Source organism: Moesziomyces antarcticus, assembly GCF_000747765.1.
Source record: "Moesziomyces antarcticus DNA, scaffold: scaffold_v10072, strain JCM 10317, whole genome shotgun sequence".
Classification (NCBI taxonomy): Eukaryota; Fungi; Basidiomycota; class Ustilaginomycetes; order Ustilaginales; family Ustilaginaceae; genus Moesziomyces; species Moesziomyces antarcticus.
The window spans coordinates 1-13,387 of NW_014638938.1; the positions used below are offsets into that span (position 1 = coordinate 1).

The 13,387-nt window shown below is 63.6% G+C and overlaps 6 protein-coding genes across 6 annotated transcripts; 3 read left to right on the forward strand and 3 right to left on the reverse strand.

Moving 5' to 3' along the window:
- Positions 1 to 1,038: 1,038 nt before the first annotated feature.
- On the forward strand, positions 1,039 to 2,799 carry PAN0_072c6592 (uncharacterized protein; the record flags this gene model as incomplete). Its single annotated transcript, XM_014797964.1, has 1 exon — positions 1,039 to 2,799. One exon carries the CDS (start codon positions 1,039 to 1,041, stop codon positions 2,797 to 2,799), a length of 1,761 nt encoding a protein of 586 aa, XP_014653450.1.
- A 62-nt stretch (positions 2,800 to 2,861) lies between these two features.
- Positions 2,862 to 3,575, reverse strand: PAN0_072d6593 (shikimate kinase; the record flags this gene model as incomplete). The annotated part of the gene is made up of 1 exon (XM_014797965.1): positions 2,862 to 3,575. The coding sequence occupies one exon, from the start codon at positions 3,573 to 3,575 to the stop codon at positions 2,862 to 2,864; it is 714 nt and encodes a 237-aa protein (XP_014653451.1).
- A 300-nt stretch (positions 3,576 to 3,875) lies between these two features.
- PAN0_072d6594 (uncharacterized protein) lies at positions 3,876 to 5,192 on the reverse strand (the record flags this gene model as incomplete). Its single annotated transcript, XM_014797966.1, has 1 exon — positions 3,876 to 5,192. The coding sequence occupies one exon, from the start codon at positions 5,190 to 5,192 to the stop codon at positions 3,876 to 3,878; it is 1,317 nt and encodes a 438-aa protein (XP_014653452.1).
- A 568-nt stretch (positions 5,193 to 5,760) lies between these two features.
- PAN0_072c6595 (NLI interacting factor) lies at positions 5,761 to 8,535 on the forward strand (the record flags this gene model as incomplete). Its single annotated transcript, XM_014797967.1, has 1 exon — positions 5,761 to 8,535. One exon carries the CDS (start codon positions 5,761 to 5,763, stop codon positions 8,533 to 8,535), a length of 2,775 nt encoding a protein of 924 aa, XP_014653453.1.
- Positions 8,536 to 8,665: 130 nt separating this feature from the next.
- Positions 8,666 to 11,230, reverse strand: PAN0_072d6596 (sec1-like snare protein; the record flags this gene model as incomplete). Its single annotated transcript, XM_014797968.1, has 1 exon — positions 8,666 to 11,230. The coding sequence occupies one exon, from the start codon at positions 11,228 to 11,230 to the stop codon at positions 8,666 to 8,668; it is 2,565 nt and encodes an 854-aa protein (XP_014653454.1).
- Positions 11,231 to 12,017: 787 nt separating this feature from the next.
- Positions 12,018 to 13,387, forward strand: PAN0_072c6597 (uncharacterized protein; the record flags this gene model as incomplete). Its single annotated transcript, XM_014797969.1, has 1 exon — positions 12,018 to 13,387. A coding segment is annotated over one exon (1,370 nt), but the record flags the coding sequence as incomplete, so codon positions are not given.

Here is a 13,387-nt window from a genome sequence, read left to right on the forward strand (position 1 = left end):
AGAGAGAGAGAGAGAGAGAGGTGGGCGGAGTGCGGTGCAGGGTGAGGTGAGGTCCAGTGCGGTGCGGTGTTGCGAGTTTTTGGCTGCGTCGGCGGTCGCGTCGATTTTGGGCAGCAGCGGCGCACTGACCGAAAAGAGCGGGCCAGAGCCAGAGCCTCGAGCTGCGAAAATTGTGCGTGGGGTGGTGGTGGCTGCAGTCCGTTGGAATTCTAGACCGAGGGGACGCGTCCGTCTAGGCTGGGGAGCCCAAGCCGGGGTTCAACGCTGGTTCGCCGTCTCCTCACACGGTCGCTCTTCCACTTTAAAAGTCACACGTCGGCCGCGCGCCGATAGACAAAGAAGCTCGACACGCATCTCCGCCTTGCTTGCTTGCTTTTCGTGAGGATGAGGAGCTGCGTCGAATTGAGTTGGGGCTGGCGGCGGCGGTTGCTTTCGAGCTGCAAACAAGCTCCTGGCTCCGCTCACACGCGAGCACTTCGGATCGACACCGCACCTGCAGCCTCGAGCAACGCAGTTCAACGCGAAGCCTTTGCAACGTCATCGCAGCGCTGCTCCCACGCCTCTTTCGCACCATCTCCAGCGGCGCTTCGGCTGCATCCCGACTGCACCGAATTAGCTGCGTATCGGTGCAGCTGCGTATCGGTGCAGCTGCGTATCGGTGCACGTTCGACGTCGCCATGGAGAGTAGCGTCCTTTTTAGCTTCGACTAGTCTGCGTGCCTGCATCGGCGCCTCGCCAACCGTGGCTTCCCGAACGGTGCTCGTGGTGGTGGTCTCCGCTACAGCCGAAGTCGCAGGCGATTTTCTCGGTGTGTTAGACCGGAAAAATCTGTAAAGAAGAAAAATTCGCCTCGGCACGTGACGGGTGGCATCCTGACTTTCTCAGGTTTGATTGGGAAGAATCGCAAAGAGGCTCTGCTGGGCAGATCGCAAGGGCGAAAAAAAGTTGGTGAGCCCGCTGCCAGCGCCAGCAACTGGTGCTGATCACCATCACCAACAATCACCATCTCCATCCTCACAAAAAGCTGCGATCGACACCATGATCAGAGCGCCAGGATCGCAAGCTCAGCTTGCACGCTCCGCCCTCGGCGGCGCCTCCACCGCTTCTCGCCTCGTGGCCACGCCGAGACCAGCACGTCTTGCGTCGGCCCTCGTCATTCCCAGCACCATTTCCCAACCCAGCAGGAGCTTCACTGTCTCCTCCGTCTTCCGTCAGGATGCTCCCGCCGCCCCCGCCGCTGTCGACACCGACGCCACTCCCGCTCCCGCTCCGGCACCTGAGCAGCTGCCCACCTCGGGTCGCAGGAAGCGCGGCACCAGGCAGCTCAGCACCGAGGCCGAGGACGCCAAGCTGCTCTCCACGTGGGGCACGCGCGATCCAGACGCCAAGATCCCGCCGAGATTCGAGCAGCTCGCCGCCAAGTACCTGCTCAAGTGGGGCTGGTTCGACACGCACGAGTCGCGACACCACCAGCTTGTGGAGGCGCTCAAATCCGACCGCTTCCCCGAGTGGCTCAGGGAGCACTACGAGCTTGCCAAGAGCTTCCGCTCGGCGCGTGCGCGTCTGTGGACGCCCAACGAGGCCGAGATCCGCGCGTACGCCGGCGTAAAGGACGCCGACCCCAACAAGTGGCTCGACGGTCGTATTCAGGGCGAGCGTCAGGCGGTCGAGGATCGCGGCAAGGCCCATCAGCTGGAGTCGTGGGACTTGATGGACTACGAGCAGCAGGCGGATTATGCGCTGCGCAAGGTGTGGAGCAAACTGTCCAAGGAGCAGCGTGCAGCGGCTATGCTGCGTGTGCGCTACGACTGCATCCGCAAGCTCGGCTGGAGGCAGGGATACTCGTCGGGCTACCCGCGTCCCGAGGGCGAGGCCGGCACGCATCTGCCGGACAAGCTCGGCATGCAGGGCGACGACGGCTGGGCGGCGTTCCGTAAGCTACAGGCCGACGAGGAGCCGCTGGCGTGGGAGGCGTGGCAGCAGCTGTCGGCCGACGAGCGCATGGCCGAGGAGAAGGCGGCGTGGAAACTGCGCGACCGCTCGCAGCTGTACATTGACGATAGCGAGGACTCGATGATCCTGTCGTCCGTTGCACCGCGGTGGTATGCTGAACCGGAGCGTGCGGGCGAGCTGACGTTCCTGCCCAACACGATCGTCAAGCTGGTCAAGAACCACACTCTGCCAGGGCAGGAGTACGATGCGTTCAAGGCGACGTTCCGCGTGCCGCTGAGCATGCACAAGCACGCGCTGCGCTCGTATCTGCTTTCGATCTATGGGCTCAAGACGACGTGGGCGCGTTCGGCGATCTACCGCTCGCCCGTCACGCGCGACAACCGCACGGGCAAGAAGATCACCGGTCGCGGCAGGACGTACAAGAAGGTCGAGGTGGGACTGTTGGAGCCGTTCCTGTTCCCCGAGGTGTCGCCCGAGTTCCAGAAGCAGCATCTGCTCACGAGCGAGCTCGACTACGAACGTGCGCGCGTGTACCTCAAGATGACCAAGTCGCCGCGATGGAGAGGCAAAAAGTCGACGCAGCAGTACGAGGACGAGATCGCCAACCGCGATGCAGGCATGTACCACGGCCTCGACGCGCTCGCGGCCGAGGGCGTCAAGGATGCAAGGAGGGAGGAGGGCGACAAGTTCCCCCGCTTCATGGTCAAGACCAAGGGATTGCCCAGTGCCAAGCACGGCAAGATCCTCCAGCTGCTCGCCCAGGAGAGGAAGGACAAGGAGGACCGAATCAATGCGCTCATCCACCAGTACAAGCACGAGGCAAGTGTTGCCTCCTCCAAGTCGTAGATTCCTCGTAATTCAAACCGCTTTTCCCGCATTCGAGAGTGTGAGATGTGTGGATTGTGGGTTTAGATGATGGCTTGGGATCGGAGTTGTGCTACGGCCTGGGCGATGATGGCGTCGGTGGTGGTATCGGGCTGAACATCGACGATGATGACGTCCGGTTCTTGGGGCGTGGGTTTTTGGAGGGTGTCGAGTTGCGAGTAGAGCATGTCGAGCTTCATAAAGTGGCCCTTGCGCGCGGCCATTCGGTGTTCCAACAACTCGCGCGACAGGTCCAAGTACACATGCACCGTCCTGAGATCCTTGTACTGCACATGTTCCTCCGCTGTAGCATCCGGATCATCGAGCGCCTGAATCGATCCACGCAGCAATCTACGATACACCAGCTTGAGAGCGGAACACGCAATCACTGCCACCTTGGCCCCCTTCGTCGGCTGGTCCGAAACGTGCGCGGTGGGATCAACCGCCTCGTCCGTCCAAGTCCGAGTCTGCTGGGACGTTTCGTACACCTCGGCCAGCTTCTTCACCGGTGCAGTTTCGGGCTGTGTTTGGGTCAGAGCGAGGGTTCGACCCGTCTCGCGGATGGTTCGCAGCCAAGGCTCTCGATCGGTATCGTTGAGCGGTTGACCAGCCGACATCTTGGCAACGTTCGTCGCGGGGTGCAGATCGTCTCCGTCGACAAAGGGGCAGTGGAGCGAGTGGGCAAGTGCAGATCCGACAGTGGATTTGCCGGACCCAGACGTGCCCATCACAATCAGAAGCACCGGTACCGAAGACATTGTGAAGTGCACAAAGATGATGGTTCGAAGCAGAGCATGAGCTCCCCCACCTCGGGTGTTGAACACGCGCGGGGGAGGGTGAAGGGAAGAGCGGAGTTGCTCCGGTCCGGACCGCGCTCCGTTTCCTCTTTTTGACCGCACTTCTACCGAACGCTTCGCGCATTTTTCGGCATCTCAAAAATCCAACTCCCTCATATCTGCTTTTCGCCGGAGGATAGTCTGCCACAGCCATGCGAATCACAGCGAAGACGGGTGTGCAATGCTATCAGGGGTATCATTGTGGCCTGGTGGAGAGAGTGGCTACGCATCGGCCTCGTCGTCGCTGACGAGCGTCGAGTGTCTGCCTTCGCCCGCTGCGTCGTCGTGGTGGTCATGCGCCACTCCGCTCTGCGCCAGACTGGGCGCCAGCACACGAGCCAACGCCTTGGCCTGGGCATACAGCGCCGCCCACTGCTTGGCGTCCCAGTCGTTGGCACCCTCAGCTTCGGGTGCGGCGGCAGACTCAGCCTCGCCAGTCGCAGGTGCAGAGGGAAGAGTGGTGGAGCCTGGGGGAAAGTGGTCCGACACGGGCGAGCGCGATGGCGTGGGCGTGTGTTCGGAGCGCGCCGAGGTGGGGGTGGTGCCTCCGGAGCGCAGGCGCGAGCGTGTCGCATTGTTCGCCGACAGCGTGGCCACGGATGACGTGAGTGCCGGACTCGTCGCGTTGGGCGTGGCGGGACTCTTGGGGGCGATCGAGGGCGCGGCGCTGCAGGAGGCGTTGAGCGTGAGCAGCATGAACGGTTTCGAGTGGTCTGCAAATGCGGGTGTGTCGTCGTGCACGTCGTCGTGCGCGAGCTCGTTGCGCGAAGGACTGGTCGTCGGAGCAGGCACGATCGGCATCACCAGCACGCGGCCCAGATCGCTCTCCAACAGCAGCGGCACGAGCTCTTTACCCGGCTTCCCACCGCCCAATCCCGCCATCCGCGCAGCGTGCTTGGCCACCGACACCGATGCGCCGGGCATCACGATGACGCCTGCATCCGAACGCGCGACACCGTTGGTGGAAGGTGCCGTGCTCGACTCCGCCGCCTGTCTCCACGCCGTCACGGCGATAGCCGACAGACAAGCCGCGCGCTCGTCGAGCGTGAGCGGCGCGGCGCGGGTGTAGGTGAGCTGCGAAGGCGGTGGTGTGCCAGCAGCCGCAGCAGTGCTGGCGAGGATGGATGCGACGGCAGATCGAGCCGGCGGCTGCTCCACCAGCTTGGTAGCTACGGCGTAGAGCTCGGATGAGTCGACGAGCGACAGAAGCGCCGTGTGCGGCCGCACGATGCCAGCCTCGGAAGCATCGTCGCTGATGAGGCGCGAAAGCAGCTCCGTGATCGCAGCGGCTTGCAGCATCGTGGGAGCAAGCGTCAGCGTGCTGCTACGCGGAATGTCCGATGGAGGTGACGAGCGCGATGGAGTCTGCAATTCCCAACACTTGGAGGTGCAGTTGAGAGAGGGTGGGGATAATGAGCCGCCAAGCCGAGTCCGTGCGAAGGCAAAGGCGGGCGGAAAAAATCGGTGCGTCATGCAGCGCGGCCCGAAGAGCAGGCCCAAATTGGACATCGAAAATGATGTCGCCGTGGGCTGCCTCATTTTTTGGGGGATGTTTTTAACCGCGGCATGCAGGGCCAGCGCTGAAAAAGGCTGCGTCCACAGGTGGCGCCAGGGTTTTGGGATGCGTTGGGTTGGCTGAGATCCGCGTCAGTCGGCAGGCAACGATGCGCGGCGTGGCTGGGGGTGGGCCGGTTCATGCCGCCGCCGCTCGGACTGCGAGTCCATTTGTCCAAATGTGGGCTGCTCGCCCGCCTCCCCCAACATCCGCGACTGCTCGTCGTGTGTTTCCTTCAGCTCGACCATCCTCGACGCAGCACTCTTTGCTTTTGCTTTGCTTCGGCTCACCTACTTGCGACGAAGCGATTGCGCGCGAGGTCGGCGTTTCCGACACCACGCCGTTTTGGGCCCTCGTTCTTGCATCGTCGGCGCATCCGAGCAAGTGCTACAGTTTTTGGCACCAAGCAGCGCCACGACTGTCGGAGCAACGCCGCAACCAGCCATGGCAGCGCAGCGGTGACTTTTTGGATCGATCGGAAGGCCTCCTTTTGGACTAGTATAGACGCGCGCATCGCCACCACACCTACAGCAACACCGCCAGCACGACGCCATGAACTCGATCAGCTACCTCGACTCGGTGCTCAGTCGCTCGTTTGAGGCGGCTCCCGAGCGGCCCTCGTCACGCGCCCCATCGTCCGCAAAACGGTCCCGCTCCCACTCCTCCCTCCCCGGCAGCCGCAGAGCTTCGAGCGCATCGCCCCCCACATCCTCCGGCTCCTCCGCCCTCCGCAGATGGTCGCAGGAGCACGACGACCCTCCCCGCTCCGTGTACAGCAATGCACTCCGGCGCACCGGCAGCACCCCCGCAGGCATCAACTCTTCGCACGCGCTCACCGACGACAGCGACGACGACTCGCTCAATCCGCGCCCAGCCAGGTGGAGCGGTCTCTGGGGCCTCACAGGCTGGCTCGACGAGGCCATTCATCCCGGCTCTCGTGCCCGCTCCCGCAAGATCAGCGACTCGCAGCTGTCTCTCCGCCGCACGAAGCGCGCACCCAGTCTCGATGACCTCCTGCTCTCCTCAACCGCTCCCCGCCCCGGCCAGGCCAGGCGTACGGCGTCTTCAGGCTCCGGCCAACCTCACCACGGCCGCACCGACGCTTCCTCCAGCAGCTCCGACGAAGCTCGCTCGCATTCCAGGCGCAGCAAGTCCAGGCGTCAGTCTCGCTTCGGCCACGCAGCCTCGCTCACGCTCACTTCGGCCGATCAGGATGCACCGCGCGAGTCGTGGCCGAGGAGTCAGCAACCACCGCACGCGCACGACGATCCGGACCTCTTGACCGAAAAGGAGCGCGAGGATATCGTCGAGTTTGACGGAGGCGACTTTTCACCCGAAGATCTTGAATTGGCGCGTCAGAGGACAATCTCCCAGAGTAGCGCAGATAGCAGCTGGGACCACACCTCCTCGGTCACGCTCGAGCCGCATGCGTCGCCCGCATCCATCGCCACCTCGGTCTCTGCATCCGAGCCAGCGCAGCATACTCACCACCACCAGGACGAGCAGGACGAGAAGAGCGTCGACAAGGAGACGCTGCTCGATGCAGCAAAGGGCGAGCCGGCTGCTATCCAGGTTGTTGCGGACGAAGATCCAACCTCGACCGTGGTCGATCCCGACGCTGCCTCGGCCACGCCCAAGAAGGAGACTGCCGCTGCGGGTCAGGAGGATCGGGAGTCGGAGCACACGCCGACCATCAATCGAAACTCGTCGAGCCCCTTGGATGTCCCGGGCGCTGATCCCGGCACCGTCTCGGCATCGAGGCGCAGCTCGCTGCGGCGCAATCCGTCCATCAAGTCGGCGCTCGACTCTGCAGCCTCGACGTCCACCTCTTCGCTCGCATCCACCGACTCCGAGGAGCTTGTCGACCGCAGTCTCACCCCGACCAAGCCCAGAAGGCGGCGCTCCAAGCGCGGCTCAAGGTCCGGTTCGACCCGAGCGTCAGAGTCCGAAGAGCCACGAGGCTGGCTGGCTCCCCTGCACGGCAGTGCGGGCCACGACGCGGATGATGCAGCTCCGTTCAAGGGGCACGCGAAACGCTCCAAGCGCGGCGGGGCCAAGCGCGCTATGCGTCGCGCGCTGCTTGCGCTGCGCGACCTGCTGCTTGCCGTATTCCTGTGCCCCGTCAACTGCGTGCGCTACCTGCGCCGCCGTCGAGCCGGGCGCTCCGAGCAGGCGGTCCAGGCGATCTACGAGCGTGCACAAGTGCCGATCCTCGAAAAGAATTCGGGGGCGTATGAAGAGGCGAGCAAGCGTGGTGGTCGGCCGGGGCCGCTGCGGTTTGCAGTGGATGGCAAGCGGGATGGGGAGAAGCGCGATGCCAAGGTGGGGGTGAGGCCGCGCACGCCCAAGCCGGACGGCAACGATGCAGGGTTTTTTGAAAAGGAGCCGGTGACGGAGGATCAGGCGGCCGAGATGGGGACGGTGTGGCAGGCGCTCGAGTCGGGCGCGCGGACGCCGTCGCGGTTGCTGCCGAATCCGCAGGCGGTGGATCCGATGCTGGCGCACAACAGCAAGGCGGCGCTGATCGACGCGGCCATGGCGGAGAAGGAGGCGAGGATGGAGGCGGAGCGCCAGTCGAGGATCGCGCGCGGCAGGGCGGCGAGGCGAGCCGCTGCTACGGGGGCGGCGAATGGGAGCGAGGCGCAGACGGCGGTGATGATGCCGTCCAAGGTGCCGCGTGGACCGACGAGCTCGATCATCCACCACTCGCCCAAGATCCTGGTGCTGGATTTGGACGAGACGCTGATCCATTCGACGTCGCGATCGCCGTCGCACTATGCGAGCGCGGGCGGTCGAACCACCACCTCGGGGTTCCTGGGGCTCGAAACAGCGGGAGCGGTATTGGGGCTAAGGGCGAACGACAATCCGCGCCGGATTCGACCGCACATGGTCGAAGTTGTGCTGGACGGTCGGTCGGTACTGTACCACGTGTACAAGCGACCTTGGACGGACTATTTCCTGCGCAAGGTTGCGTCGTGGTACACGGTGGTGGTGTTCACCGCCAGCGTGCAGGAGTATGCCGACCCGGTGATCGACTGGTTGGACCAAGGGCGGGGGTTGATTTCGGCAAGGCTGTTCCGCGAGAGCTGCAGTTTCAAGGGCGGGAGCTACGTCAAGAATCTCAAGGTGGTCGATGAGGATCTCAGCAAGGTGTGTCTGGTCGACAACAGCCCGGCGAGCTATGCGATCAATCGCGCCAACGGCATCCCCATCGAGGGCTGGACGCACGATCCGAACGACGAGGCGCTGCTCGATCTGCTGCCCATCCTCGACTCGCTCAGGTTCGCGACGGATGTACGCCACATCCTCGGCATCCGAGGGTGGTGAAGAAGCCCAAACGCCCCCCAAGCCCAGCTCTTCAATTGCAACGAGCAAAGGTTCGTGCTGCTCAGCTTCGAGTGTGCAAGGAGGTGGTGGAAGGAGGTATAAGATTGTGTGGCATCAGTGAGGGGAGGGATCACTTTTTAAAGGAAAAGGGATTCTTGAGACGCTTCTTGTCCTTGGAGCGCTGGCTGAGGTCGCTCGCCTGGCTGGGGGCAGGACTGGAGCTGCGTGCTGTACCGCTTGCATCCGCAGCAACGTGTGGAGGGAGGCTAGATTTCGGCGCCTGCTGTTGCTGCTGATGCTGGTGTTGTTGTTGCTGGTGCTGCTGCGGATGGTGGGAAGGTGGGGGAGCATTTGACTGGAACCTGCGGTCGTACGTCGACTGATCCACGGGTGGCGAGCCGTACCCCGACTGGCCGCCGTTCGTACCAGTGTGGGGCGGGTAGGCGCCGTGTTTGAGCGACTCGGTGCGGATGGCGCTGCGGTCATTGGCGGGCTTACTAAGCCCCCGTGCGCCCGGTGGCAGTTGCTGTTGCTGCTGATGATGATGATGCTCGTGATGATGCGGATGATGTGGGCGCTGCTGCGCAGCTTCGCGCGCTCCTGCCTTGCCAAACTGCTTGAGCACCTCGACGAACGACTGCGGCGTAAAGGTGTGCGACGATCCAATGTAGCAGTCCTTGCCCAGGCGTTCGCTCATCTGGTACGCCGAACGCATCTCGGAGTACGTCATGCCGCCCGCAACGAACACGAGCACGCGCTGGCGATTCTCACTCCTCTCGACACCCACATTCGACCCAGCCCGGCCCTTTTGGTGCCACGTCGGCTTGGCGGAACGCAGACTGCTGGGCTGCGTACGTGCGCTCGCTGCCGAAGTCGTCGTTGCGCCACCCCCACCAAGCCCTACACGTGCCAGTGCCGACGTCTGCACCGGTAGCGACAGGCCTGTCGATGCTTCCGGAGGCGCATCGCGCACGTAGGGAAAGGTGGCCTGTTCGAGCTTGCCGGCAAAGTGGTCTTCGACCATGAGCTTGACGAGCGGCTGGTAGCGGCTGAGCTCGAACTCGTTTTCGCCCGGCTGCTGCTTGCGCTTGCCCTTCTTGAACCACGCGTCCCAGCCGGACGCTGTGGCGTCGCGCACCACCTGTGCGCCGAGGTGGACGAGGTTGTCGACGGCGTCCATCTCGTAGCGCCCCAGCCGCGCGTGCTGGAAGAGACGCTTGCGGTCTTCGTCCGGTACGCCGTCGCAGTACATGATGTAGAGCGCAATGATGCGCACCTTGTCCGTATTCGTCACGCTGCGGTCGTCGAGCAGCGGCACCATCTCCTCCACCAGCGTCCTGGGTTTTTGACCCTCGGGCGTGAGCCGGGTGGCGCAGTTCTGCTCCACCATGGCCTGCTGCGGCAGCCGCGACTTTTCAAAACGGTTCATGCAGTCCTGCGCCATGGTGAGGTGGAGCGAGAGCTTCTCCTTCATCTCCTGCATGTGCGGCAGCGAGGCGAGCATGTCGCGCATGTCGTTGAGCGACGAGTTGGGATCGGCAAACGCGCCCTGCTCGCCCGCGTGCTGCTTGAAGTCCTTGGTGAGCTTATCGATGGCCTCGGCGATGTGCAGGTGTCGGATGCCCGTCCAGACGTTGTCGTCGTCCGAGAGCACGGCGTCCTTTTCGTCGCGCTCGCCCTCGGCGGTGTAAAAGGTGTAGTGGTAGCGCGTGCCGTCCTCGATGGCGAGCAGGTCGTTGCACATGGCCTGGTACGAGAACTCGTGCAAAAACGGCGCGATCGTGTCCATGGAGCGGTCGGTGATGAAGAGCACCGAACGTGGCCGGCTCGACTCGATCTTGGGCTCGTTGTCGCGCACGTACTGGTCGATGGCGGCCTGGACGCGCATGGCGAGCTTGCGTGTGAAATGCTCGCCGGCGACGGGACCGTCGGAGCCTGCGCCTGCGAGGCCGGCATCGTTGTTGTTGTTGTTGCCGCGCAGACGCGCCATGCGTGCGCTGCCCTGGTACATGTTGGCGGCGGCGGTGTGGGACTTGATGGCATCCTTGGGTGGCTGGAGCGGGCCGAGTGGAGGATGGGAGGGGTTGTAGTAGCGGATGAGCGGGAACTCGTTGAGAGTGACGCAGACGTTGAGGATGGCCTGTGTGGAGAACTGGAGCTCCTCGTCGATGGTGCGCATGGCCTCCATGGGGTCGGGACCATAGAGGCCGCCGAGGGGCTGAAAGAGGTTGAGGAAGCTGTGGGGCGACTTGAGCGAGAAGGCTTGCGACTCGATAGGCCAAAAGTTGGTGTAGAGCTCGATGAGCTGGCGCAGCTTGGGCTCTGCGGGCGACGAGGTGAGCTTGTGGACGAGCGCATCCGAGAGGCTGTCGACGAAGAAGATGTGACCTGCGGCGTAGGTGGGCTGGCGAGCTGCGTCGGGGGCCAGGTCGCGGATGATGCGGTCTACGTTTTGGCTGGTGGGGGTGAGGAGGTAGCACGCCTCGAGCGACGACTGCGGTGCGCGACTGAGCTCGATGTTGTCCACCTGTGCGACGTTTTCCTGGAGGATGTCGTACATCTTGAGCACCGAGTTGAGGAGCTCCTTTGTGAACGAGTCTACGACGAGCACCTTCCATCGTGCGGGTGGCTGTACGGAGCGGATGGTGTTGAGGTAGCGATCGCGCAGCGCCGTGACGAGCGATTTGGGCGGCATGATGGGCGGCGGCGCGGCGCTACGATGCGCATGGGGTGCTGTCGCTCTGGCTCGGCTCGAGGTGATGCCTTTGAGGGTGCCCTCTCTCGAGAGGCCGATCCGAGGCGATCGATGGGATGGAGCGGAAAGGAAGGAGGTGAGGTGGGCAGCGCGTGTCTATGTGAGAGAGAGAGAGTGTGTGTGTGTGTGTAGGCGTGGGGGTTGCGTTGGTTGGCTTTGAGTTGAGGTTGGATCGAGTGGGCTGGTAGAGCGCCTTTCAGCAGGGTTGGACCGGGCGGCTTCCGGGCTGGGGACGTGCAGCACACGCACTGTACTGCACGCACTCTCTCCCTCTCTCTCCCATGCTCGCCAGCGGCTCGACTCGCCGAAGCTCCTGTCTTGGGCTCATCGCTGTGACGCGCCTCTTTCCAACGCAGCCTCAAACCTCCACACAAAATGAAAGCTCAAAAGGCGGCCGGAAATAGATTTGAGTTTGTTAGACTTTCGTTACAACTTTGTGGATCTTTTTAGCGATTTGACGGCCCGATCACAGCAGGTTTGCGGCACAGAGAAGCCACACGTGACTGACTGGTCCGCACTCTGATGGCTCGACTTCGGTCGGCTCGGTTGGGCCAACAACGTCTGAGCGCGTCCGCCGCCCTCGCCGCATCCTCCGTCCTACATCCATACTCAGACGGTTTTCTCGTCACCACCCCAATCGTGCTCCATTCCAGCTCACGGATTGGAATTCCCGGATCGCATTTTCATCAACACTCCAACCTGCCCACTCGGGCTTTGATCGTCAACCATGTCGTTCTTCGGCTTCGACACTTCGATGCCCGGCGACAGGCGCCCCACGCGTCCCAGCTACAAGCACGACGCCTTCGATCCCACCTTTGACAACGACGAGTCGCTCGATGCAAAGATCAAGGCGCTCGCTGCAGGCGCCCAGGAGGACGTCGAGATCTACACCTGGGGACAGGAGGGCTACGACGGTCTGGGTGACAAACTCGACGAGTCCGGCGACGACCTCAACGAAGACACCTTCGGCGACGTCGACGTCGGCAAGGATTTTGATTTCGGAGCTCCCGCCGCTGCACCCGCCAACGTTCAGGCTCAACCGTCGTACCACAACAACAACTACAATCAGTATGCTCCGCAGCAGCACCAGCAGCAGCAGGCCAAGTCCAAGTTCGACCCTTCCAACAAGTTTGCTGCAAGCCTCGATGATTTCCTCGTTGACCCTGTGCCTCGCTTCGGCGCTGGTCGTGGTGGTCCCCAGCAGGCTTTGCCTCAACAACAACAGCAGCAGCAGCAGCAGCAGCAGCAGCAGCAGCAGCAACGTCCTCAGCCAAAGACGCTCGAGGAGGTCGAGGCAGAGATGCTCGCCATGCGTGCCAACCAGCAACTGGCCCACGCGCCTGCTCAGCCCGGCAATGAAAGAAAGCCCATGACGGTCGAGGAGGTCGAGGCCGAACTGCGCGCCCGACGCGGTGCCGGCGCGCCCCCTGCCGGTCCCCTCTCGCCTCCGCCCGCGCACATGCTCGGCAGCAGCCCCGCGGCTCAGCCCCAGCCTCTCGGTCCTCCGGGCATGGCGGCGCCCATGCCTGCCGTCGCGCCTCCCGCCGGCATGCCTCGCATGGGGCCCGTGCCGCCCATGCTGCCGCCCAACGCCGACCCGGCGGCGATGCAGGCGGCGCAGCAGCAGGCGCAGGCGGCGCACTTTGCGCGCATGCGTGCGCTGCTCGACGCCATGCCGCCGCTGGTGCAGCAGTCGATCCTGTCGCTGCCGCCGCCCATGCAGTTCGACTCGCTCGAGAGCATCGCGCACAACTTTCCGCAGCTGCTCGACCCGGCGCAGCGCGACGCCAACCGCGCCTCGTCGGCCGAGCAGGAGGCGGTGCGCTTCATGATGGAGAAGGCGCAGGCGCAGATCGCCGACCTGGAGCGCGGAGAGGCGAGGCGCAAGCGCCGCATGGACAAGATCAACGCCATGGCCAAGTACAACGGCCTCATGAGCGGGTCGGACAAGGACTTTATCACGCGCATCCAGATCTCGCAGCTCATCACCGCCGATCCGTACGCCGACGACTTTTACGCGCACATCTACTTTGCACTGCGTGGTGGGCCGCGCAGGCCCGGTATGCCGCCTGTGCCGACGGCGGGTGCCGAGGCGGG